The sequence below is a fragment of the Lepeophtheirus salmonis genome, chromosome 14, assembly GCF_016086655.4.
Source record: "Lepeophtheirus salmonis chromosome 14, UVic_Lsal_1.4, whole genome shotgun sequence".
Taxonomy (NCBI): Eukaryota; Metazoa; Arthropoda; class Copepoda; order Siphonostomatoida; family Caligidae; genus Lepeophtheirus; species Lepeophtheirus salmonis.
Window position 1 is genome coordinate 22,882,551 of NC_052144.2, and position 24,736 is coordinate 22,907,286.

At 33.1% G+C, this 24,736-nt stretch overlaps 1 protein-coding gene and 1 long non-coding RNA gene across 3 annotated transcripts in view; both read right to left on the reverse strand.

The window, feature by feature from the left end:
* Positions 1-24,736, reverse strand: part of LOC121129107 (uncharacterized) — a 229,063-nt gene that overhangs the window by 130,941 nt on the left and 73,386 nt on the right. The gene's annotated exons all lie outside the window — the stretch shown is intronic.
* mtgo (miles to go) overlaps positions 1-24,736 on the reverse strand; it is a 93,957-nt gene that overhangs the window by 24,241 nt on the left and 44,980 nt on the right. Inside the window, exons 2-3 of one of the 2 annotated variants that reach the window (XM_071893243.1) lie at positions 2,347-2,662; positions 2,062-2,246 (exon numbers count right to left, since the gene is read on the reverse strand). In XM_071893243.1, the coding sequence (XP_071749344.1) occupies positions 2,062-2,246; positions 2,347-2,662 (501 nt within the window). The remainder of the gene's footprint in view (positions 1-2,061; positions 2,247-2,346; positions 2,663-24,736) is intronic. The other variant, XM_040725274.2, reaches the window with a different exon arrangement.

Sequence of the window (24,736 nt, forward strand, 5' to 3'; positions counted from 1 at the left end):
GGCGGACTGAAAAACATGATAGGACATAAAAACAATTCTGATTATCCCATGCTAAAACAAGACCTTCCCAACTTCGAAACCTGTATCAATATGGCTCAAACTTTATATTTCGTCTTTTTTTTGAAAATATATATATATATTCAAAAGAAACAGTTTAAGAACGATTCAAAGGTAGATACATAGTAGGGAATTGTTATGATGTTAACAAGAACTATTTCGAGTGCAATTAATCGACATTATTGAAAACTCTACTAATAAGAAGGCACTAGACAAGAGTAGAAGAAAACTCGACACTATGCACAAAAATATATTGGGAAAATATTTGAATTTTGAACTTCAAAATCGATTATTTCCCGTTTTTACCTATTCATCTGGTACACAAAGTAATAGACCCAATATGATTGAACTTGAGCAACTTGACCTAATTTTTTCAGTATTGGTAAATATTGTAAATACTCCATTTTGGCGTGAAGTGTTCGAAATGAATGGAAGCTATTTCAAATGCAAATATTTATCCTAGGAGCTCTTAATGTCTTGGAGATACTATTGTAATAAAATGCTGAGGTTATCAAGTTTAGTCTCAATGGTCAAAAGTAATTTTTGGAGGTCAAGACTAAGATCAAATTTTTCATTTCCTAAAAAAAGTCCCTAAAAGTATTGTCTTCTTTTGATCTTATAATAACGTGATGTTGACCTCTTCGCTATCATTGTGGTATATTGTAAATATCCAGCTTGCGGCCGTTTTTCAAGGTTACATCAAGTAATCTTGCTTGCTATAATTTTTAATTTGATGTACTGTACCGAATGCTGGGCAAGACAGGTAGATTTTGACAAAACACGTAACCACTCAAGACATCAATATTAAAAAGCGTGGTGGAAGTAAACATCCGTCGTACATGCGTTATGGTATAACCTTGTATTTTATTAACCTTGACCGTAATCGAAATGGATTGATTTTCAAACCGTCCTAACGTAGAATCCGCATGTATGTAGTACATTTCACAACTTGTACAAATTCCCAACTTGGGCACAATATACAAATATAAAATAATTATGGATAAAAGTATCAGGAGGGGAGGATATATAAAGAAAGACAGAGAGGCATGCAAATATTTCTTTTTCCCCTTTCAATACAGTTCCCACTCCTTGCTTTTTACCCTACATTTTATATTATTATTTTTTTGTGAAAAGGATTTTCTTATATATGTATAAATATATAGCTATAATACACACGACCATACATCAAACCTAGCATGACGAACCTCAATAACCAACCCTTTCCTTTTCTCTCTCTCTCTCTTTTATCTCCTTTCTTAATATTTTCAAACTACATACTCTTTCCATTTTTCTTTCTCCTGCCATATTTATTATTAGAAGAGCAGCAGCGATTAAGATGTATCGTTAGATACTCTTATAGATGGATATATAGAGAGATATGCCAAGAAAAAAATAGATACAAATTGCTTATACGAATACAATGTAAGAGAAATATTTTTTGATTTTTTCAAGCTACAAAATTGTAGAATCATACAAACTAAGTTATAAGGATGGTCTGAAAAGTTTCCGGCCTCAACGTTAAGATGGCAGCAGTTGTAAATAAAAGCTAGTTACATCTATCTAGCATACATGTTGACAGTTACTGACCAAAATTTAAGCAATTTTGAACGCGCAATTGTATTGTAAGAGTATTTTGAGTGAGTAGATGTAACTGTTTTTGTGATATAATTTTTTATTTATTGTTAACTATAAAACACTTTCTCCAGAGATGCTCCCATCTCTGGAACCCGTCCCATAAATAACCTTGCTAGGAGAAAAATAAAATAAAATATTCAGAAAGGTTTTTTTTTGTTTTTTTCAAAAACACTCAGAACAATTCACTAGAAACGACTGTTATATAACAACTGGACCTCCAAAATGGCCGAAACATTGGTGAATAACGGTCAACAGATGCTAGATAGATATTGTTACTAGCTTTTATTTACGAGCGCTGTCATTTTCACAAAGAGCTGAGAAACCTTTTTGACCGCACTCGTACTTATAAAAGGACGGAATGATACTTACATATGGATGAATGGGAACGTAGGGCTGATTAGGAGGATTCACTGAAGGATCTAGTGACAATATAACATGCTGAAGAGTACCATTTTGGTCCAGAATTTGTTGTACTATATGCCCAGGCGGGGGTTGCATGGGAATGGCTTGTGGTGGTGCGGAGTTAGTTGAGACCATTCGGATCTGTGCAGGTCCTGAAAGATAAATATAAAAAACTATTAGCATGAATTATTTTAATAACCATATTAAAATAATAATTAAGAATGTGATCAAGAGGATATCTGAAATGTGTACCCTCATAGTAGTTGGACGTCGGAGGGTAAGTGGTCATTGTATGATGAATAACATAAACTCCTGGATGAATATTGGGAGGTGAGTAGTAGAGGGCGCCACCCTCTTCTAGGACGCAGGGGCCACCATGAAGTGATGGTGGAGGAAGAGGAATAAGGGGTGGATGGTGGATATGTTGGGCCCCTGAAGGAACATAGAATGACGTGACGTAGAGTTCCTCTTTTTGAGGTATAGCTGATGAAAGTGGTGATGGTGGGGAAAGGATCTCTGGAACTTGCTCATCCTCTGGATTCGAGCAGATGATCTCTTCTTCTTCCATCTACATCATTTGTTGATTAATTATTGTTCATTAGGATAAGATAAATGATCGTTAAGTATAGCCTCTATGTCGTGCGTTAGAATTTATTTATAATTATATATTTTTATTATTATTCAAAAACCCTTTCTTTTGTTTATATTAAGAATCATCACATCACATCGGATCTATCTATATATTTTGTATGTGCCAAGAAGTCAGGACTCTCTTAACTATAACAAAATATATACATATATGAATATATTTTTTATACATAAATAATAAAAATTGACTATGTCTGCGAGAAAGTCACCTTTTACGTGAGGTAAAGAAATGGGAAAAAGGTAAAGGAGTTTGGGGGGGGGGGAAGTAGTAGCTCTAGAAGTTGTGCATAGAGTTAGTAGTCGTAGGTATTACATGTTCTTTGGTGAAAGACAAAAGGAACACCAGTACACAGAAAAAAGCTATGCATATTTAAACACCCCTAGGTAGGTTTACCTCAGAGTTTTTGGAACAAAATTTGTATACATACACATAGATTGGATAAGATAGTGGTCTAAATAATTAAAGACTCCCTACTCAGAGCTAGAAGTTAATAATATACACTACAGCTTATAACTTATTCAAACTGATTACTAATGATATGTATAACAAATACACTGTGTGGGGTTTTGTCTCCCGGAAAATTTAAGAATTATGTATATTAAGATTATTTTACCAAAATTAATTGAGTAATATTTTGCTCTTACATGACGTGCCGGGTCCATAGTGAAGTACATCACTATAACCAAACACCTCCAGCTTCAACCACAGTCTCCAACCTAGCCATGAACATGGCACAGTCCCTCATGAGGAACTCCTTACCCATGTTGGACACTGCCTAGAGGAGAGGTCACCAGCCCTATGTCCGCGTTCACCCGGTCGCCGCTAGACTTGTTCTAAAAATGTTGTATGTTTTTGATTTCTTGATTTATTATACATATTTTTTTGAATTGATAGTCCTCAGCTTTAAAAAGGTTGGTAACCCCTGGTCTAAAGAATGGAAACCACATTTCTTTTCTGCAAAAAACCTTTAGGAAATCTGGAGTGCGTTTTTTGAACTCAGAATGATCATGAGTCTTCCTTGCAAGACTCCTCGACACCCTTGGCAGCATCCTAAACAGTTGATTTGGGCAGCTTGGTAAACTCAATAACCTAATTGAGCGTGCGCCCAGAGCACACAATAATGGGCATACAGCGTTATTATTCAGAGGACATCTTTAGTATTTTTATTTTTTCATTACCATGTTTGTGAGCTAAATCTGATTAGTAAACTTAACTAAACATCAAACTCAGGGTCTTAAATTCTTCTGGATTAAAAATCTCCACCCTGTGTTGGTATATGGGACTCCCTATTCTGCTGATTATAATTAATAGATGATAAGAACCCATGTGGATGACCCCAAGTGTTATGGAACAGCTGGGAGATCCCATAATCGATAAGGCCTCACTTATTTACTAGGAAGAAGAGACTGCAATAAAGATCCGTCAAAGTAATCACAAATTAATTAACCACCTTGAAATTCATTTATGATTAGAATATAATAAATGCTACAAGCTATCCCTCGACTCACATTTAATTTAGAGCATTTTTTTTTTTCAAATAAACAAACAGAAATAATCAATAGCTTACTATGTATGTATGTACTATAAACAAATAAATAGTCTAATTGTTTTTCTTTCTAGTATTATTTCATTCCACAATCACAATCAGTAAATTTTCAATCTATAAATATACATGGATATATTTTAGTAGGACTTTGTCACTCCCAAGTCCCAAACAATGGTATAATATGCTGGTAGTGGAAAGAACAACAAATATACATTGAAATTCTTATTCACTGGCAACCTCGACTCTCAAATGGGAAATGAAACCTTTGAATAAACATATGGTAGCTAGCCTTCTCTATTTTTCTTGTTGCCAATTATTTATTATAATGGGCGGATTTATTTTATAGATATTATCATATGTATATTATACAATTAAAAAGAAAAGAGAAAATACAGGGGCATCCGCTAGGGGCTGTAACCTCCCCCCCCCCACAAAAAAGAAGATTTTTTAGCTTTTTACTAGAAAGTTTAATATATTAAATTTCAGTTAATTTTTCAAAAAAATTCCAAGAAAATTAATTTTTCAATTTTTTTTCCAAAAAATTTAATATTTTGTCAATAGCTATGGATTTTGGAAATTTTTCTCCAAAAAATTAAATATTTGAAATTTTTTTTTTTAAATTTTATGGGTGTAATTTTTTTAAGAACAGCTGTGGATTTTTGAATATTTTTTTACAAATTTTTTTTGAAATTTATTTCAAAAAAAATTTAAATATTAGAAATTCGATTTATAAATTATTTTTTTCCAAAAAATTTAGTTTTTGAATTTTTTTTCCAAAAAATAGTGAATAGCTATGGATTTTTGAAATTATCCATAATATAATCCTGCGGTCGCTCTAGAAATCCTACAATGATTCAACTTATGAAATTGAATCTTCACTGTATCTTCGTATATTTCAGAAAGCTCGACGTGAAAAGAAGTAAGAAAATCAGGTCCCCTTATAGATTGCCAATAGTCAATAAGAGATGGAGGAGAACAGGAGGGTACAAGTAATAAAAAACCATTAAATCTACCTACCCTTGTGTAAATATGCAATTCTTATCCCCAAATGTGAGCTACTGTCAACACAAATATATAATTTGATTCTTCCCTTCGTTTTATGATTATTGATATATGTTTATCAATCCTCAATTATGAGTAATGTGAGACACATTTCAATAACAAAGAAAGCCATGAGTATCTTTCGCCAAAATGAGTGTGGATGGTATATAACTAATAATTTATAAGGTATCTTCAGGGGAGTCCACAAGATTGTATTTATATTTTATTGGGGGGGGTGATTGATTAAAACAAAGGAAGATTCATGCTATTTAGAGCGATTCGTTCAGCACTTATAAAACGTCATATTTCTTATTTTTTATATTATTAATTTAATATGAAAATGAACGAAGAAAAACAAACCATATGAAACATAACGCTATGCAGTGGATCACTTGGCTCGGGGGGTAGATAAAGATCTCAGATGTAATTAAAGTATTTGCTTAATATCAATTATGGGAAACAGATAATTGTGATGGAACCATTCAAAAAAAAAAAAAAATTGAGGCCAATTCGGATGCAATTCTAGTAAAAATTCCCAATGTCGATTTCGATTCTTTAATTTTTTAAATAATAAAATTTTACTATCAAGGGCGTCAACAGGGTTTTATATCTATATATTTTCTGGTTTTTGGAATTTTTTTGGAAAAAAATCTAAAAATTTAAAAGTTAAACTTTAAATATCAAATTTTTTGTAAAAAAAAATCAAATATGCAATTTGTTATAGAAACTTTTTCAAAAATTCACAAAAAAATTCAAAAAGCTGTTTACAAAATATTAAATTTCTAATATATGAGTTTTTGAAAGGAAAAGTTCAGATAATAAATGCTTTGGAGAAGAATTTCAGAAATATTATTATATCCTAACATTATTATTCAGAAAGAAGTTACGCATCGTCGGACACATCGAAGAGGTGTTTATGTTCATATCCTTTATATAGACATCTTGCGTTACATTTGAGATTTTTTTAAATAAACACATTGATAAACATGTTAGTAAGAAGTTTTGTATCAAAATATTTTCATTAAAAGTTCGAATAAAGAGCCTATTAATGATTTAAAAACACTATCAAAAAATGCCCAAAATTCATAAATTCGTACAAGTTTCAAATCAAAAAAAATTATTTCGGACGTTATTCGAATCATGTTTCTTAATTTCAGATAACATAAAATAGCAAAAATATAGGAGATTAATATACATAGGCGTGCACATGCTGATTGAATATTTATTACTTGGGTGGATAAAATTCAAAATACAACGTACTAACTCTTGTACGCAGGGAAATCCTTCATTATTTGGCAATCCTTGAGATGAGGGATCTCATATTAATTTATGAGAAGGAATAGAGGGAGAAACAGACACACGGTACATAAATTAGAAGAAATTATAAAAAGAAAAAGAAGAATCCTGCCTCTTCCTTTTGTCGTATTAATATAATTTATAAAGGATCATCTCTGTGTTTCTGACTCCGTCTCGGGAAAGAATATAATTGAGCCAGTTCTGCGATATGATACCATATGTATTCCATGGATACCTCCAATATCCGATTCACTGTTAAATCTCTACTTGGATTCTAACTCTAGCCAAGTATCTATGGAGTCTTTCGGAGTCCAAGTCGCTTCACTTCAACTCCTGGAACCTCGAGAAGTAATCAACTTTGCAAAGATATGCCATAATTCTCGTCTCTTGCTTGCTCCTATCGTCAACCCCAGAAAGTTAAATCCTCATTCCCAATATTTTCTTCCATGTCATAATTTATATTATCCTGATAATATGTTGGATCAATTATGAACAGGAATTAATTTGTCTCTAACTCTAAATCCTTCATTTACTTCAATAATCAAGAGTTATCATTTATATTCCGATAGTTTATGTTGATGTTATAGCTTATTACATTCTTTGGCTCCATTTATTAATATTAATTATTAATTTCTACACCACTATTTCCTTTAGACATCTTTACATTATCGTTCTACAAAATCCAAGTTATCCTCTTTGACAAGAAAGGCTTCATTCACTAATTTGGAAGATTCCAGTTTGATTTGATTCGACTTATTAATAAGCAAGGAAGTCAATGGACTACCCCGCGCCTCGATAACTCTTAATGTTTTTAAAACTACAAAACGGCGCTCAGCTCCTACAGGATTAAGGAACTAATAAATTATAATTTTGTCGCTTCATTAATGATTATTGCTAAATTAAATGGTATTATCTTGCCGAAGTGTATCCGTTATATTCCTTCCCGAGACGGAGTTGAATGCACGGATATAAACGTGATCCCTTTATTTAATTATTAATATAATTGATAATTGGCGTGGGGAGTTGAAGGTACCGTACGTCTCTTCCTCTTTTTATTCTTTCTGATCAAGAGCTATTTGAATGATTTTCTCTTCGGAATCTAGCTATATAATTGGCTATTTAGTTAGCTATTTGTTATTTTATTCCATTTAAAACACTGTCAAATAATATGAATTTGTCAATTATATGGTTCATCTTATCAGACAGCGATTATTTTGCAAATAAATTGACAAAAATCTAGCAAATAAATAAAATACTAATGTCAAAACTCCAATTGAACTCCAACATGGGAATTTTGTTCTAATATAACCAAATGGAGAGGAAATATATTTATATTATCATACACATTAAAATATAGAAGTGTTGAATTTTCACTACAAATAATTAGAACCTCGAACTTTAAACTTTTGTTCCTCAAAAACTATAGAATCAATCGATTCGAAATTTTTATTAAAATATGTGTGATGATTACATAATAATATCTTTTGATATCCTTGGTTGAAGTACTAAAGAATTGTTGCGACTTAACCTTTAAGTGTCAGACAATTTGAAACGTCCGAGGATGCGTAAATTACCTTAGTTATTCAGAGGAAATACAAATTTTAGAAAAGTAATTTGAAAAATTATATAAACTTTTTGGAAAAAAAAAAATCCAAATATTGAACTTATGTATAGTAAGAAGTAAATATACCTTAATTTGGGTTGGAAGTGGAGAGTATTTTTTTTTTTTTCATAACTTAGCAACGTAATAAAAATAGTCAGATACAAGTAATAAATAAGAATCAGAATCGTAAATTAAACAATATTTTCCCGATGCCGACTCCAGAAAAAACAGAATTCTCTGATTCCGATTAATCGTCCCATCACTAATAGGTAAATTTAATTTCGAAAAGATAAGGAGATGAATAATGAATTCGTGAGTTAACTCCATACTGTACCAATTGATATGGATAAGCAACTATTTTGCAAGCACTCCAAATATTTTTTTGATATGAATATTTGAAATTTGATATGAACTTTTGGTCCAATGAGCACTAAAACAAATCATTCTTTAAATCAATAATTGTTTTCCTAATGGCAACAAAATTATTTATTTTCTATTACTCTAAAAACTAAGACCATGAGTTCTTTTCATTCCCCGAGTTTAAATAAGATATCGAATAAATCCTATATCATACGAGAAAAGTGGTGAACAACTAAAGGTAATCAAACAGCCATTCACATGCATTGTCAGCTCAATATATTTATTTCTCTTTGGTATAAATATAGGTACATATGTATTATAAATAAGGTAGTATTTGGGATTAAGAACTCATCAGAATGAGGATTCTAAAGCTGTATGCACAATGTACATATATGAACAGGTGTAAAATCACTTACAACAAACAACCATTTTTTGACTTCTTTCAAATCTCCATTTTCAGAGCAAATAAATAAAACATGGTACAAAATAGGAACTCGGGTTACCACAACAGGTGTTGTTAGGGATTGATTTACCTAGAATATGTACAGTACAAAGTACTTCAAAATAATAGCACGATTTAATTTGATATACAAGGTGGTTCATGGAAATCTGAGCACTAACTAATTCAATCATTAATGAGGATTGAAATTAATTCATATTTGAGTATATTAAAGCATAAACAATTAGTTACAATGAAGAACAAATTTGAGACCTCAACCTTTAGTACAAGTCGAGAAAATGACACTTAATCGACGAATTTCTATACGCGCACTACAAGCAGTTGTGCGTCTCCAAAACTTTGGAGAGGAGGAAGGGCTTTATCAAAAAGGCCAAACTGGATTAGAAGAAGTTAAAGAAAACATCCCCCGCCAATTCCTTCAACTCCATGAGGTCCCATGTAAGACATATCTGGGTTTCACATAAGACTATAAAGAGAACAATAAAAAAATTGTGTGGAAAGAGCCTTGTGAGGATGGAGAGGCCACTTTTGACAGGAGCAATGAAAGAAATATTCTCCTCCGTTACAATACTCTTTTAAACACTTTTTTGACACCTGCATCCTTGATGCCAATCCCCTCGACTATACCTTTTGGATCTATGTCGAGAAGAAGACCTGCAGTGTCAGTTATACAAAGACAGAGTCCCTCAAAGACACTGTCAACCAGTAATGGGGCACCATGAGATAGGACTACATCTGCAGCGGGTGTCAGGCCTTCCCCCCCTTTCTATTTATAGTATTAATTGTGTTGAAAGTCTACAGTTAATTAATAAATTATATCTTGTTGAATTTTAAAATTAAAAGTGTTCAAATTTTAATTGACCACTCGTTATGACTTTTACTCTAACGGACACATCAAATAACCAAGTGAATTTAATCAAATAAATCAAGTGTTCAAATAATTGTACATATCTCTATAAATCCTTATCAACTTCAATTTAAAAATTGAAGGAAAGAAAAAACAACAACATTTTCTGATAATAATCAAATAAGAGGGTTACACCCATTTAAAGCCACATACATGAAAAATTGCCATAATGGATTGCATCATTCCAATTATTTATGCATAAATTATTTTTCTATACAAAATTCCATACAATTGAGGTCAACATATGTAGATGATGGACTTATCCACATGACATGAAATACTATGTACAACATCAAATTCGCGAGATGTTTTGAAAATAAATATTTTTCAATCAATGATTAGAGCCTCTACTAAGATTCTTTTTTTTTCCATTTTTTTATCGACATAAAAACAATCTTGACAAAAAAAAAAAAAAGGAGAAAATCCACATTTATTTATCATCTTCACATATATAATCATATAGTCAAATATTTGATAGGGAATTATAGTTATTGTAATCAAATTTGTGGAATGATTTAAATGGCTCTAGAGTTTCAACTATAATCTGAATAACTTTTATTTGATATAAGTGACTTAATTTGCCATCCAATGCAAATAAAATATATATTCAAAAAATAATCCAAAATGAAATTTGCAGTTAAGTTGATTTAATTCCATTCTTTGCTTTTATAGATCGGGTTATTATTCAAATGAGAGGGATGAGTTAAGATACCCAAGAATTAAAGCTATAGTTTATAAATTTTATTTAATTGATGAAACTAATAAGGGCCTCAATATGGCCCCTTACAAATATAATCATCTTATTGCTGATTCAATTATTGTGACAATCAATTTTGACTAATTTAAGTGCAATTTCCGGAATACCAAAGGGTCAATATGATTAATTTGTTGATAGAAATTCGCCAATTTGAGAATCATCATTTTAACTTGATTTTGTATTGACAGCCCACATATGTTTTTTATAATTTGTCCATATAAATTGAGGATAATTCGTCCAAGAATACAAATGTAGGTACTCCACACTTCATTTTGAGAGAAATCATTCTAGCTTGCTTTTGTGTTGACGGGCTTCATATGATCTTTTTGAAACAATATATTTATTTTTTGAAAAAGTGTACAACAATTCATATTGTTAATTTTAAACAGTGACAAAACTTTTATTAAGGGTATACAGTAGTGTTGGTTGTAGGTCTGGAAATCCTAGACCGGTCTGAGACCGTTATATTTTTTGTTGGGCCAAATTAGTTTGGTCTAGCAAAAAAGCTCGGTCTGGACCGGGCTCATATAAAAATTCGGTATAAATTGGTCCAAAAGAAAAACTCGGTCTCATGAATGAGACCGAAAAAAATCCTTCCGTAAATTGAGACCGAAAACAAATCTGTCCATAAATTGAGGCCGAATCAAAACCGTTCTACAAAGTGAAACCGAAAAAAAGCGGTCCACGGTCTAAGGGCCACAGCCAACGATCTACTTATAGCAGCTAAATCAGTCGTATTACTAAAAAATAATAAAGCCTTTCCAACCTCTAGGTTCTTTGTTTAAACAGCAACATGAATAATTCGAGCTGCCAAGAAAGATAAAGACATTGACGAACATTATATACATGTATATATATGCATATATATTAAATTGCAAGATTAATATTGACTTAACTAATGGCAATCAAAAAACTATTTATTATGATTTTCTTTTCCCCCCTCTCCTTCTTCCCCAACTCAACAAACTCATTTTTCACAATGCATGGATGACAAACAATCATAAGCAGTAATCATAACGATGATTACTGCTTTTATCTAGTTATATATACAGAGTGGTCCGTTAAAATCTGAATATTTGAATGTCAAACTTCAACAAGATATAATTTATTATTTAATAATAGAATTTCAACAAAATTAATACTATAAATAGAATTGTGGCTGAGCTCTCCTAATCATTAGTGCATCGGCAATGATGGCTTCCAGGTGGTGGCGGAAGGCCTAGCACCCACTGCAGATGTAGTCCTCTGTCATGGAGTCCCAGTGCTAGTTGACAGACACTGCAGGCCTTACCCTCGACAAGTACCCAAAAAGTGTAGTCTAGGGTGGTGGCATCAGGCTGTAGGGGGATCAACAGTCTCCAAAAGAACTCAAAAGAGTCTTGTAACGGAGAAGAAGGGTTTCTTTCATTACTGGTGTCAAAAGTAGCCTCTCCATTCTCACTAGGCTATTTCCACCCACTTTCTTGATAACTCTCTGGACCGTCTGGTGTGAAACCCAGGGATCTCTTGCATCTCTTGTCCGCGAATGGAAATTCGTTCATCACGTTCAAATATAATTTTCTCTACTTGTAACTAAAGTAGACTTTATTTCTTCTTTTTTAAAATGTAGCATTGCTGATACTCCTTAGGACTGATAGGACCGGTCCTAAACCTGGACTGGACCGAATAAATAAGACTGACTGAACACTAATATTATCACTCAGGGAGTTTCATTATTTTAACCCAGGAGACTTATTGTTGCAAAAAAATACAAGTAAACAATACTCATCCCGCATTAATTTGGTAATTAGAATGTAATCCAAATATGTCATTTTAAGGCGAAGGAATTGCAACTTGAAATACACATCATGAAATTTTTATTCATTTTTTTATTAAATAGTATCTATCAAAAAGAAAAAAAATTGTAAGTACGGATTCAACCATGAGAAGCCGACCTTTTCTTTCTTTCTTCCTTCCGATATTTGTTTGTATATATGTATTTGTAAGGTAAACATTCCTCCTTTGTTGTATAAATACACTACTTATCACATAAATATATATATATATGTACAACATATTCATTAAAAGATTGTCTACTACTGTTTGTAAGTGGAATATGTATTTCATGGATAAATCACTATAGTCATTATTAATATTAACCTCTTGTTAGTAGCTGACTCAATTGACTCTCCACTCCATCTTGTCCTTCTCTTTTTGTTATTATTTTTCTTCATCAATCAAAAGACAACCGATTAATAATAATTATAATCATACACCACAAAAGAACTCTTTGTTGTACTATGTATGTAGTTTCCATACTTGGCAATTGAACAGATTATGCTTTACGTTCATCTATGAGATAATTGAGCATGATTGCGTTGGTTCTTTAGTTAGTTTATTTATATTATTTTGAATTCATTTTCTTGACCTTGTAACGTGGGATCAAAAATGACTCATAGAAAGATCACCATCCTGCCAACAAGTAACTCAAATGAGAGGCATAGGAGGCGCTTTCTCCAAAGAGGCAGATAATTTCAAAATAATAATTTGTAATCCAGCTCCTGCTCAAAGTCAATATTGCTTATAAGCCCTTAAAACTGGCTTAGAAAGCAAAGAAAAATGCTTGGGAGACTTATTTTGTGGCTTTGGATCCGAGATGGTACTATTTGAAGGCTCTTATGAAACAATAAATTTTCAAGAACTCTAACTTAACTCGAGCAAATAAAATTGACCAGTTCCATAATTAATAATTATGGGGTCGAGGTTCATCTTTTAGCCGTGAATGTAAGCAATTGGGCCACTCAAAATAATACACTCTGCTCTTTTGTTTTGCAAGGGCTGCAGTATATGATGATGGAACACATAGTTTCCATCTGGATAGTTGGACTTTACCCAGGGTAACATCACCTCCTAAACGACGTCCTGGTACTCATTGACTTCCCATTTTCTCGTCTTTCTGGAACCAATGGGGGCATCCTCTTTCCGTCTGATGCCACTATTCCCAGCATCATCACAGTGGTTGGAAACTTAGTCTGGTTGACACACGAAACCTCATCAATCGTGTAGGCGAGTTAATGGTCATTCCTGGAGGATTTTATCCCTAATCCACGGTCCAATTTTTCTTGTCTTGTTGCCTTGCTGGGCGCGATTCAAATCGGTTATACTTTGCCTTTTGGCCTCGATCTTGACAATGAAAAACCGATTTTTGTCAGTTGTAGCTCATTTGAACGCTTATATTGATTGACCAGAGTATTGTGTTTAAATAATCTGGAAACCTAGTTCTCAAATCCGGTCTCCCTGACACTGTCAAAGTGGAAGTCGCGATTTGCTGTAGTAAAGTGTATCTGATGCTACCTTATGATTCGAACGCGGAACGAAAATAATGACTGAACAATGAAGGAAGAAGAAAAGTTTGAAGGGAACGCCAAAGGAACTCTTACAAGCATGGCTGTAACTCATTCTCCCCTGGTGATCCCGTATGGGATCTCGAAATATTTTTAAATAAAGAGATGTTTAATATCAAAATCTTATATATATATGGATCATTAACTCTTTAAGTACTTAGATTAATGCGGGACCATACTCATACTGTATCTGCTGAATTATAGGAGTTAAATTATTTAAAATTTCAAAAATATCCGACATGCATCAGTACGTCATATATATATTTTTTTCAAGATATGAAAAATAAAATCGTGGGAGAGAAAGGCTTAAGAGCTCAAGAAAATATATTAGTACTAATACATCTTATAAATTTCCTTCAATTAAGTCACTATATACGACACAGTGATACCTCGCAATCACAAAAATACCCTATGTATTTTGTTGTCAGCTGTCGATTCACTCATCTCACTTGATACATCATGGCTATTTCATAATGAATTCTTTTAAAAAAATAGACGAATTATAAGCTGTTTTACACTTATGCACTATTTTCAAAAGGACAGAAATGCAATTTCTTGTTGATCCCTCGTTGCATAAATAATATATATATATATTGACCATCTTATTATTTCAATGAAAACATGTTGGCTATCATATTCAAATACAAATGTATAGCCACGCTTTTCTTATAAGATTATATATAATACACTATCGATAAAATACTATTTAGGATTATAATATTATGAAATTATAAATAAATTTCATTTTTTTTTTTTTAAATTGTGGAGAAATAATATGAGAGGGATAAGTCTGGGACTACTTAGGATATAAATAACAGTTGGTATGATTGACTCATTTGAATAAATACCAGATGATTGAGGACCTTCTTTTTTTTCTTTTTGAGGAAATGTTTCGTGATATAATAAAAATAACGAGGTATGAGTGTCGACCGTTGGAACTTTCGTAATGCGATTCCTTTTCGGTTGTTTTTCACCCATATTTAAAATAATTTAATGTTTGAAAAAAAAAAAAAATTTGCAGAAAAATTTCAAAAATCTATAGCCAAAAATTAATCAGTGTAACGAAAAAATGAGTCACTTGTCAAATTCATATATATACAGTGGAAAATTGCCGGATACATTGTGAAAGAAAAAGAAAAACAAAAGGGAATAATTAGGTATGATGGCGAAGCTAAACATGCCGGTAAGGGCATATCATATTGATATTATTGAACTAAACTTAATAGTTTGTTCAAATAATATACGATTATTATTGAGGGGGAATTGTGTCTACTTGACCTTAAATGTCAAACTGTCCTACGAAGTGATCCGAAGGATTTAAAAAACAGCTACAAGCTATCAAGGACCTCCAACTTGGTAGGTTGGAGGGCTTGTAGCCCCTGTAGGAATTTTTACGCTTTACTAGAAAATTTATTATGTATTTAATATAATTTTTCATAAAATAATTTTATTTATTTTTTTCCACAAATATAATGTTTGAAATATTTTTTCAAAAAAATTTATATTTATGAAATTTTTTTCAAAAAATTAATTTTTTGTGAACAGCTGTGGATTTTGGTTATATATTTTTTTTCAAAAATTGTGAATAGATAAGGATTTTTAGATTTTTGTTCCAAAAATTAATGATAGAAATTAAAATTTTGGATTGATTTCCAAAAAAAACCCAAACCCACCCTGGAGGCCCTGTTTATCCTCTACAAAACAAAGGAAACTTGAAAGAAAGGAGAAAAAAAAGAGAAAGAAAATGCAACCTGTAGTCTCATTTCAATTGATGATTCTATGTATGTAACATTATAGATATACCTGCATAGGATTTATTCATCACTCACTCATAACAATAATCATAATCATGAATACATAGAGTGAATAAAAAAAATTACACGAAACACGCTTCGGAGTTACACGCTCTAATTCATACGGATGAACATCATTCTCGTCCCATTAAAGGGACACACACAAAGGGCATGCAAAAAATCGTACGTATGTTTTATATGATAATAAGTGATACACGACACAGAGGGTGCAGTTATTATAACCATAATACATACAAATATAGTCACACATTTTCAAACACCGGATTTCCGCTCCAAAAGCCCTTCTTAATTTAATCATCATCATGATTGTCGTACATTGTACTACAAACACACACTATACCTTGAAATAATCCCAAGCATATAAGTAACTAATAAATAGTAGTCTAAATGTAAGACTCTTGTTTGTAGTAGATAAGGTCTACAAAAACACTAGAGTTGAGACTCGGTCCAAGACCGAAATTTTTGTTCACTTCGCTCTCAATATATAAATTAATTTTCTTCCCATTCCTTATGTATGAGTTGTACAAATACCGAATGGTCCATTAAAATCTGAACACTTTGAATTTCAAACTTTAACAAATATATAACTCATTAATTAACAGTAGAATTTAAACAAAAATAATACTTTAAATAAATGTGTGTCTCAGCTCTCTTAATCATTAATGTAGCGGGGATGATGGGTTCCAGGCGGTGGCAGAAGGCCTGGCACCCACTGCGAATGTAGTCATCTGCCATGTTTGCTGGCTGACAATGGCTTTAAAGAACTCTGTGTTTGGATGATGATTTGGGTTCCCCTGGAAATGCCCAGGAAAGGTGTAGTCGAGAGAGGGTCAAAAGTGTCAAAAAAGAGTTCAAAGAGTCTTGTGAGATCTCCTCCCACATTTTTATAGCTCTCTGGATAGTCTGGTGTGAAACTCCAAGATTTATTGCATGGGCCCTCGTTGAAGCCTTGGCTGTTTTTTAAACTCCTCCGGGTCCAGTTGGCCTTTTTTGACAGAGCCATTCTTCATCTCCAAAGTTTCAGACTTGCTGACGATGTAGACAGTGGTCCTCGAGACGCCCAACTTCTTGGAGTGATCGAATGGAAATTCGTCGATTACGTTCAAGTGTCATATTCTTGAATTGTACGTAAGGTAGAGAGCTTAGGCTTGTTTTGCTTAGAAACTAATTGTATATGCTTTAATATATCAAAATATGAACTAATTTCGATCACTCAACCGTCATTAGGTATTGAATTAGTAAGTGTTCACATTTCAATGGACCATCCAGTATGAGTTACACAACACATTTAACTTCAAATGACGTTATTGTATGTACGGATGTTCACCATTTGTAAACACAACAACCATCGTCATCAAAAATTGATCTATAGAACCCATCTAGAGCAAATTTTGGATGAGCCCGTTCTAGGAGTGAACCCCAACACTAAAACATAGCCTGAACCCTTTACTTCTTTCCAAGACTTGTTTTTTCCTCATCAAATCTTTCTAAAAAAAAAGTCGTTATTAATTATAATGGCATTAAACAAAAAAGAAAGGAAGGAAGGAACGAGCATGAATTGACGACACACATCTATGTCTATAACATACACAATGTATTGTTGACTTATTATTATGTGTTATAATAAGAGAACCTCCTTTAATAGGTTTCTTTCTTTTTTCCTTCCTTTGGCTTGCTTAACCCAGCAGCAGCTCCACCGACTACCACCAATACTACTGCTCCTACTACTAGAACATAATATATAATTTGAAACTTTATCTAGGAGTATAAACAGAACACTATGTATGTACTTTTATGTACATTATTAGAAGCCATCATTTAATGGGAGTAAATAATAAAATAGAAGACACACAATACACCCACAGATAGAGGGATAGAGAAAGAGAGATTGACCTATATGTATTATTTATAAATATACATGGTGGGTGCGGCCAAAAAAATCTTTACACTTCGTTTTTGCTAGATAAATAAAGGTTTTTGTGACTGCGGTAAAATTGTTCCGGTCAAACACTAAAAGAAAAACTAGATCTTCCTAAGTGTCTTAGAAGCTGAGAAAACGCCACCTGAACGTGACCAATGAATTTTGGTCCGCACACTTTTGGACGCTGGCAAGAAACCAACGGAGGAGAAATTGTTACCGTAGGTCTAGAACAAATACCCGGACATGAACGTCGGGTTCCAGCAGGATGGTACGCCAGCACACGCGTCCAAAAAGGCCCAGAAGTGCTTGGATGAAAACTAACATTTCTGACCAAAGACCAACCCATTGGACTTCACTTTTTGGGTGCATGTTGAGTTCAAGGCCTGCACCGTCCGTCATCCAAATATGAACGATCTCAAGGACACCGTCACCCAGCAATGTAGTTCCTATGTCTTAAGACTACATCTGCAATATGTGAAGCCCTTCCGTGTCCTCCTGGAAGCCATCATTGCTGCCAAGGGGTTACATAGATAATTAGTGTAACCAAGACACATATTAGTTATTTTTATTTTATTGACATATCCTATAAATCTTGATAAAGTTCTAGATTAAAAGTGTGAAGATTTTTTCGCCTCACCTGGTAAAGTATGTTATACACATCTCTTGTTATTTGAATAATAGTAAATTTGACCATTTTGTAATTCGAGTCCAAACTACTACATACTTCATTTTAAGGGAATACACTATTGGAAGGGATATCATCTTCAGAGTCAACATCTTAGGTGAAGAGTTTGATTCCAAATATGTACAACATTGGGATAATAACTATTGAGGTCATATTTGGACATGGAATTATATACATACATATGAAGATAGTAGTGAACCACAGTTTCAACAACAATAAACTTACAATGGGGTGTCTGAAAAGTTCCCGACCTCAATGTGAACATGGCAGCACTCGTAAATTAAAGCTAGTCACATCTATCTAGCATCTGTTGACACTTACTCGACAAAGTATCAGCCATATTGGACGAGTAGTTAATATGTAACATATTTTTTTTTTGTGAAAATGGACAAAATTTAAGTTCGAACCGTCATAGACATAGATTTAAACAATAGCTGACATATAAAGGGTTGTTGTGTTAAAATTTGACGCGTTTAAGTCAATCCAACTCGGAATAATGAGCCAAAAACAAAAAGTGTCCATCAAATTAATTAATTTGCAGGGGAAAACATCGAGTACTATTTGAACAAGTTACAAAGATTGGAGCATTGCTGGAAGAAATGTGTAGAGTTACAAACAGAACATCTAAAAAAATAAAAATTTAGAAAAAATGTCTTGTATCTTTGTTAGGTCAGAAACTTTTCGGACCACCAATGTACTTAGTGGCTACGTTTTTCATACAATTTAAATGTCTCCATTTCTTACTAAAGAAAAACGTACTTCCCCATTCCTGGGCTCTCAAGTCTTGCACAATAGGCTACAGCTCAAGCAAATAAAAAAAATGTCTTTGATACGAGGAATTTTTTTAGCAAACTTAATATTGAACGTAGTCGTTGAAAATGGAGGTGACTATAGGAAGTGAGAGGGGATAGGATAGAAGGTTCTATTTAAAAATGTTATGTCGCACTAAATTAAATTCTAAGGTAATTTCATCATTGACTGGAAAGATTTATGGGCAATTATGTGAATAAACTTCTAAATTTTAATTAAATTAATTCCTATTGCTGGGAAATGTTGGGTCTATGAGAATGTATCTCTGATCCTATTTAGCAATAGTTTGAATTTCCTACTCTTCAATCTAAGCTTTCCAACCATAAACAAATATACAATGAATGCATTTTAACAAAGATAATTTGTCTTGGATGTAACTCCGAAAAAAATTTCAGGCTTGTCTATTAAATTATTACTTTGATATTTACACTGATTTTCACATCTTTTTTTAAATAAATTCATGAGATGTCCTTTTTCAATGGTGCATTTTAAAAATCAACTTGGATAGAAAATATATTTTAAACTAAAGAAAGAAATAAATCCAAAATATCTTCACACATAAATAGGCCTTTGTCTGGGAGTATCAACCTTCAATAGACAGCTGTCAGAATTCCATGATAATCTGTTCATAAGTTTGTGAGTTATTGTGTGATGCTACTTTTATTATTTCCAAAACAATGGATGAAAATAAATTGTTTTATTTTTACATTGATTCTAGATGGGAAAAAATACCATTCAAGATAAGCAATGTCTTTAAAAGTGTTTTAAATTGAACTCTGCCCCATAGATGAATAATAATAATTTTTTTAAAGCCAATTTTGAGCGGGAAAAATAAGTGTTTATTTTGTTAAACCCGACTTTATTAATTTTAAAATATAAACCCCCTAAAAAAGACAAGTATTCACTCTTTTTTTAGGGTCACTGAATATCAAAAAAAAAAAGAGACGCAAAACTACGAATAGAAAAATACAGACTCCACAACAGCGTTCTTTCTTTATTTCCTCCATAATTCACGTCCAACAAGGGAATAGTACTAGTAACTAATAATAATAAGTAAACGTAATGGTGGTGTTGGGCGGTGACTCATTGACTCTCACTCAATAGTCACTCATTTTATGGAAGTCCATACTATAAAATGCATCACAGCACATTATTATTTACTATATAATTGTTGATAAGAGCATATTTTGTATGTAAGAATGACTGGGGAGAGTTGCAACACTTTTTGTTTTTCACTCAATTACTCCGAACTGGTTTGACGATGACTCCCTAAATTTTAAAACAATATATTTACATATACAGCAAGGTTAATATAAATACAAGGTTAAACCATAACGCGTGTACGACTGATGTTTGACTTCCAACACACTTTGAATATTGACGTCATAGTAGATGAGTGGTTGCGTGTTTTGTCAAAATATGCCTGTCTTGCCCAGTAGTCGGTACAATACATCGGATTGAAAATTCTAGCAAGCCCGATTACATGATGGTTTAACCATGTATTTCTATTAAACTTGATATACAGGATGAGGACTCAAAAATTAGAATCCTTTTCGAGGCTATCTAGCCTCAGTTCTAAAATTCTGAAAAAAACCAAAAATTTGATGTTTATTTTATTTTGTGCCATCAAAAATGTTCGAGCAACAAGCAAAATGGCAGAAGACAAGAAGATCATCACAGTGGACGCTGTTCTGAACAGGAAAAATGATCGCTTTTTGGCTGAATCAAGAGCTCAGGTCCAGGAAACCTTCAGGACCAAACATCCAACTCAGGTCATGGCCCTCAGCTTCGTGGCGTTTGACTAAAGCAAGGTGCATCCTTACTCTTCAAGGCCAACGTGAAAGTCAACACGGATGTCTACTATAAGGTCCTCAGGTACCATGTGTTGCCAAGACTTTGTCAACTTTGACTGACCTTTATAAGTTTTAGAATAGGACCGAGACTTAACTGGACAGAACTGTCGTCCTAAATAAGGGTAAACACAACATTAGTTGCAAATGACCCCGCTCAGACAAATGAGTTTGAGTTGAGAATTCAGAAGTTTAGACTAAAAAGAGTAAATAACTCTTCAAGGGCTAAAACATGCTTGATGTGAAGTGTAATTATATCTTCTGTATTAATAAAGTAAAGTTTATCTATATGTATGTAAGAAAAAGAGTAGCAGGGTGCACTGTATATAGTAGTACTCTTTGTGTAATCATATACCAATACAGTATACAGAAAGAATGGGAGTATAAATTATAGAGAGCAATGTATATATTAAATTAAATCTGCCAAGCGTTTAGTTCAACTCATATTAAAAAAGGAAAAAAGAGAAGTACTTTATATAAAATTTAAAAAATTGAATGCGACTTTTACTGACATTTAGCAACGAGCTAAGAATTCAATTTTTTTGAAATTTATCTTGTTATTTTGTATTATTACTGTGGAGAGAACGTCTTAGTAACATGTGAGTGTGCTCATGAAAAACGGATTGAGGATTTCTTAGGTAGTTATCTTCTATATTATTAAAACAAAGTTTGTATGCTTGCCAAAGCCTAATAGCTCCAGGCAATGGCGGTTTCTACTGTTAGTAAAATAATAATGATAAAAAAAAATTGTAACACTTGTTGAACTGTTCCTTTTGTGCAGAGCGTTAAAAACTCTCAAATTTCTCCACCCTGAATACTGACAAAAATTTCTTCCGCGCAATAATTTGCAGTTTATAATACAATTGTGATGTAAATTTTATGACTGTGTCTATTTCAATTTGTTTATGTAGATATTGAAAAGCAAGCGGAAAAGTTCATAATTAATTCAAATATGTATGATGTATATTGCCAAATTTTAAGTATAAAAACACATCTTTTAAGTGTTTATTGTTGAATGTTGGTGTATGAAAGGAGGCGAGGAAGAAGGAAGGAGCAACTTAGTAGTATAAGTACATTGCTTCCCTCTGTTCTTCTTCTTCAACTTGTTGAAAAGAAAACGTCTTCTTTATTTTTACACGGTATAAGTATATTATAGAGAGAAGCAAGTTGGATCATCATAGTACTAACTAAAATTATGATTATATTCAATCTACAAACAATTACTTTGCCTTCTCCCCCCTCCCTCCCTTTGCTTCAATAGGGGTGATATAATTGTTGTTTTATGTTATTATTAGGGTTGGATTCGAGTAATTGAACACTGTGTCGAGTTCGAATTGGAGAGAAGGAAAAACATAAAAGGTAATACCCCTCAATAATCAGTCAGTAAATTATTATTACCTAATCAAATTATGTAGGACCTTTTTAGAAAGCCATGTATGAAATTTGATTTGATAAAGTTGTATTAGAATAATTGCAAATAAAGCAACAATTAGTTTAATATAGGTTGTCATATCGTATAGTTATTATTAGTCTTGTGTCAGTCCTTACTACTTATTCGGTTCAGACCAATCTTAGGCCCAGCTTCTTCCACTAACTGATTTTTTAAAAAAAGAAAAAAAAGTTGAGCAACGTCATCAAGAACCAAATTAATAAGTTTTAGGACTGAACTGGAGGGGACAGCAGTCTTCAGTCATAAATACCGGGTGCCGGGAAAAAATCTTTATACTTCGTTTTTGCTACATAAATCAAGGTTTTTGTGAATGCGGTGAAATTTTTCTGGTCAAATATTAAAAAGGAAAAAAATGAAGAAGAAACACAACTGGATCTTCCATAGTATCTTAGAAGTCAAGAAAATGTCATCTGAACTTGACCAACGAATTTCGGTCTCCACACTTTTGGACGCTGGCAAGAAACCAACATAGGCGAAATGGTTAACGTAGGACTAGAACAGCTACCCGGAAATGAACGTCAGGTTCCATCAGGATGGTGCGCCTACACACACGTCCAAAAAGGCCCAGAAGTGGTTGTAAATCAACTTGCCTTTATCGCAAAAGAAAATGTGTGTCCCCCACCAACCAGATGCCAACCAATTAGACTTCACTTTTTGGGTCCATGTTGAGTCCCATGCCTGCACCGTCCGTCACCCAAATATAAACGATCTCAAGGACACCGTCAACTAGCAATGGGATGTCATGTCTGAGGACTACATCCGCAATGGGCGCAAGGCCTTTCGTGGTCACCTGGAAGCCATAATTGCTGCCAAGGGAGGCTACATCGATGTTTGTAGTATACACTCGCCCTTTTACAACGTCTTATCCTATGATCTGATGTGACCAATAATGAAGAAGATATATTTATTTAATTAAAACGGCGGGAAATACGAAATTACTTTTTTCATAACCTAAATATATATACTCATATATTGGATGCTACTGTTCTTTCTACACATATACTATTTACATTAATATTTTTCCTCCTCTCCAGATACCCCTACCACCACCATCAACTACGTCAAGAGCGCACCTTCTTTCCCTCTTTAACACACTAAAAAAATAGTAATTTAATGCACCTCACGGAATAATAATCATACTCATTATATGTATATCAGGAGTAAAATGTAGCTCAGTCCCCTTTGTATGTATATATATAAAAATATATTTATTTAAGTATGTATTAATAAAAAAATTGACGCCATGAATTAGGTAATAACTAAGTAGACTGTAGAGAGTATGGCGATGAAAGAAGAGGGGAGAAAAAGAATCAATTTTAATCCTCTCAAAATGAAAAATAAGAAGAGGAAGAAGTTAATCCCATCCTCTTCTTCTACTACTGCTTTTACATGGAGAATAATAAGAAGAAGAAACTTGAGCCCTTCTCCTTAAGTAGGCTAGTCCGACTTAGAAGGGATTTGAAGGGGTCAGAGGCCGTCTGTCTTTCACACCTACTTTGCATAATACATATGACTACATATTGTGTCGCAGGAAAATTATGAATGGCGTTTGAAGAGTAGTAATAATACTGCAAAACTACAAAGAAATATGGACTGATCGAATTCGGACACAATGGGTATTCCGTATATTCCTGCAAACATCCTTGCAATTGAGTCAAGGTAAAAATCACCCTTTACATAATATTATATATAGGTAACTGCTTACATATACCAAGGGGTCCATTAAAATCTAAACACTTTCAATTTTAAACTTCAACTAGAAATAATTCATTAAGTAACAATTGAATTTCAACAAAATTAATACTATTAATAGATGTGTGTCTGAGCTCTTTTAATCATTAATGTAGCGGCAATGATAGCTTCTAGACGGCGGAGGAAGGCCTGGTACCCACTGCAGATGTAGTTCTCTTTCATGGCCTCCGTGTTTGGATGATGGAAACAGCTGGACTTCTCAACATGCAACCAAAAGGTGTAATCGAGGGGGTTGGTATTAGGATTGTAGAGTAAAAAAAAGAGTTAAAAAGAACCAGAAGACTTTTGAAAAGGACGAGAAGTGTTTTCTTCATTGCTGGTATCAAAAGTAGCCTCTCCATCCTCACAAGCCTCTTTC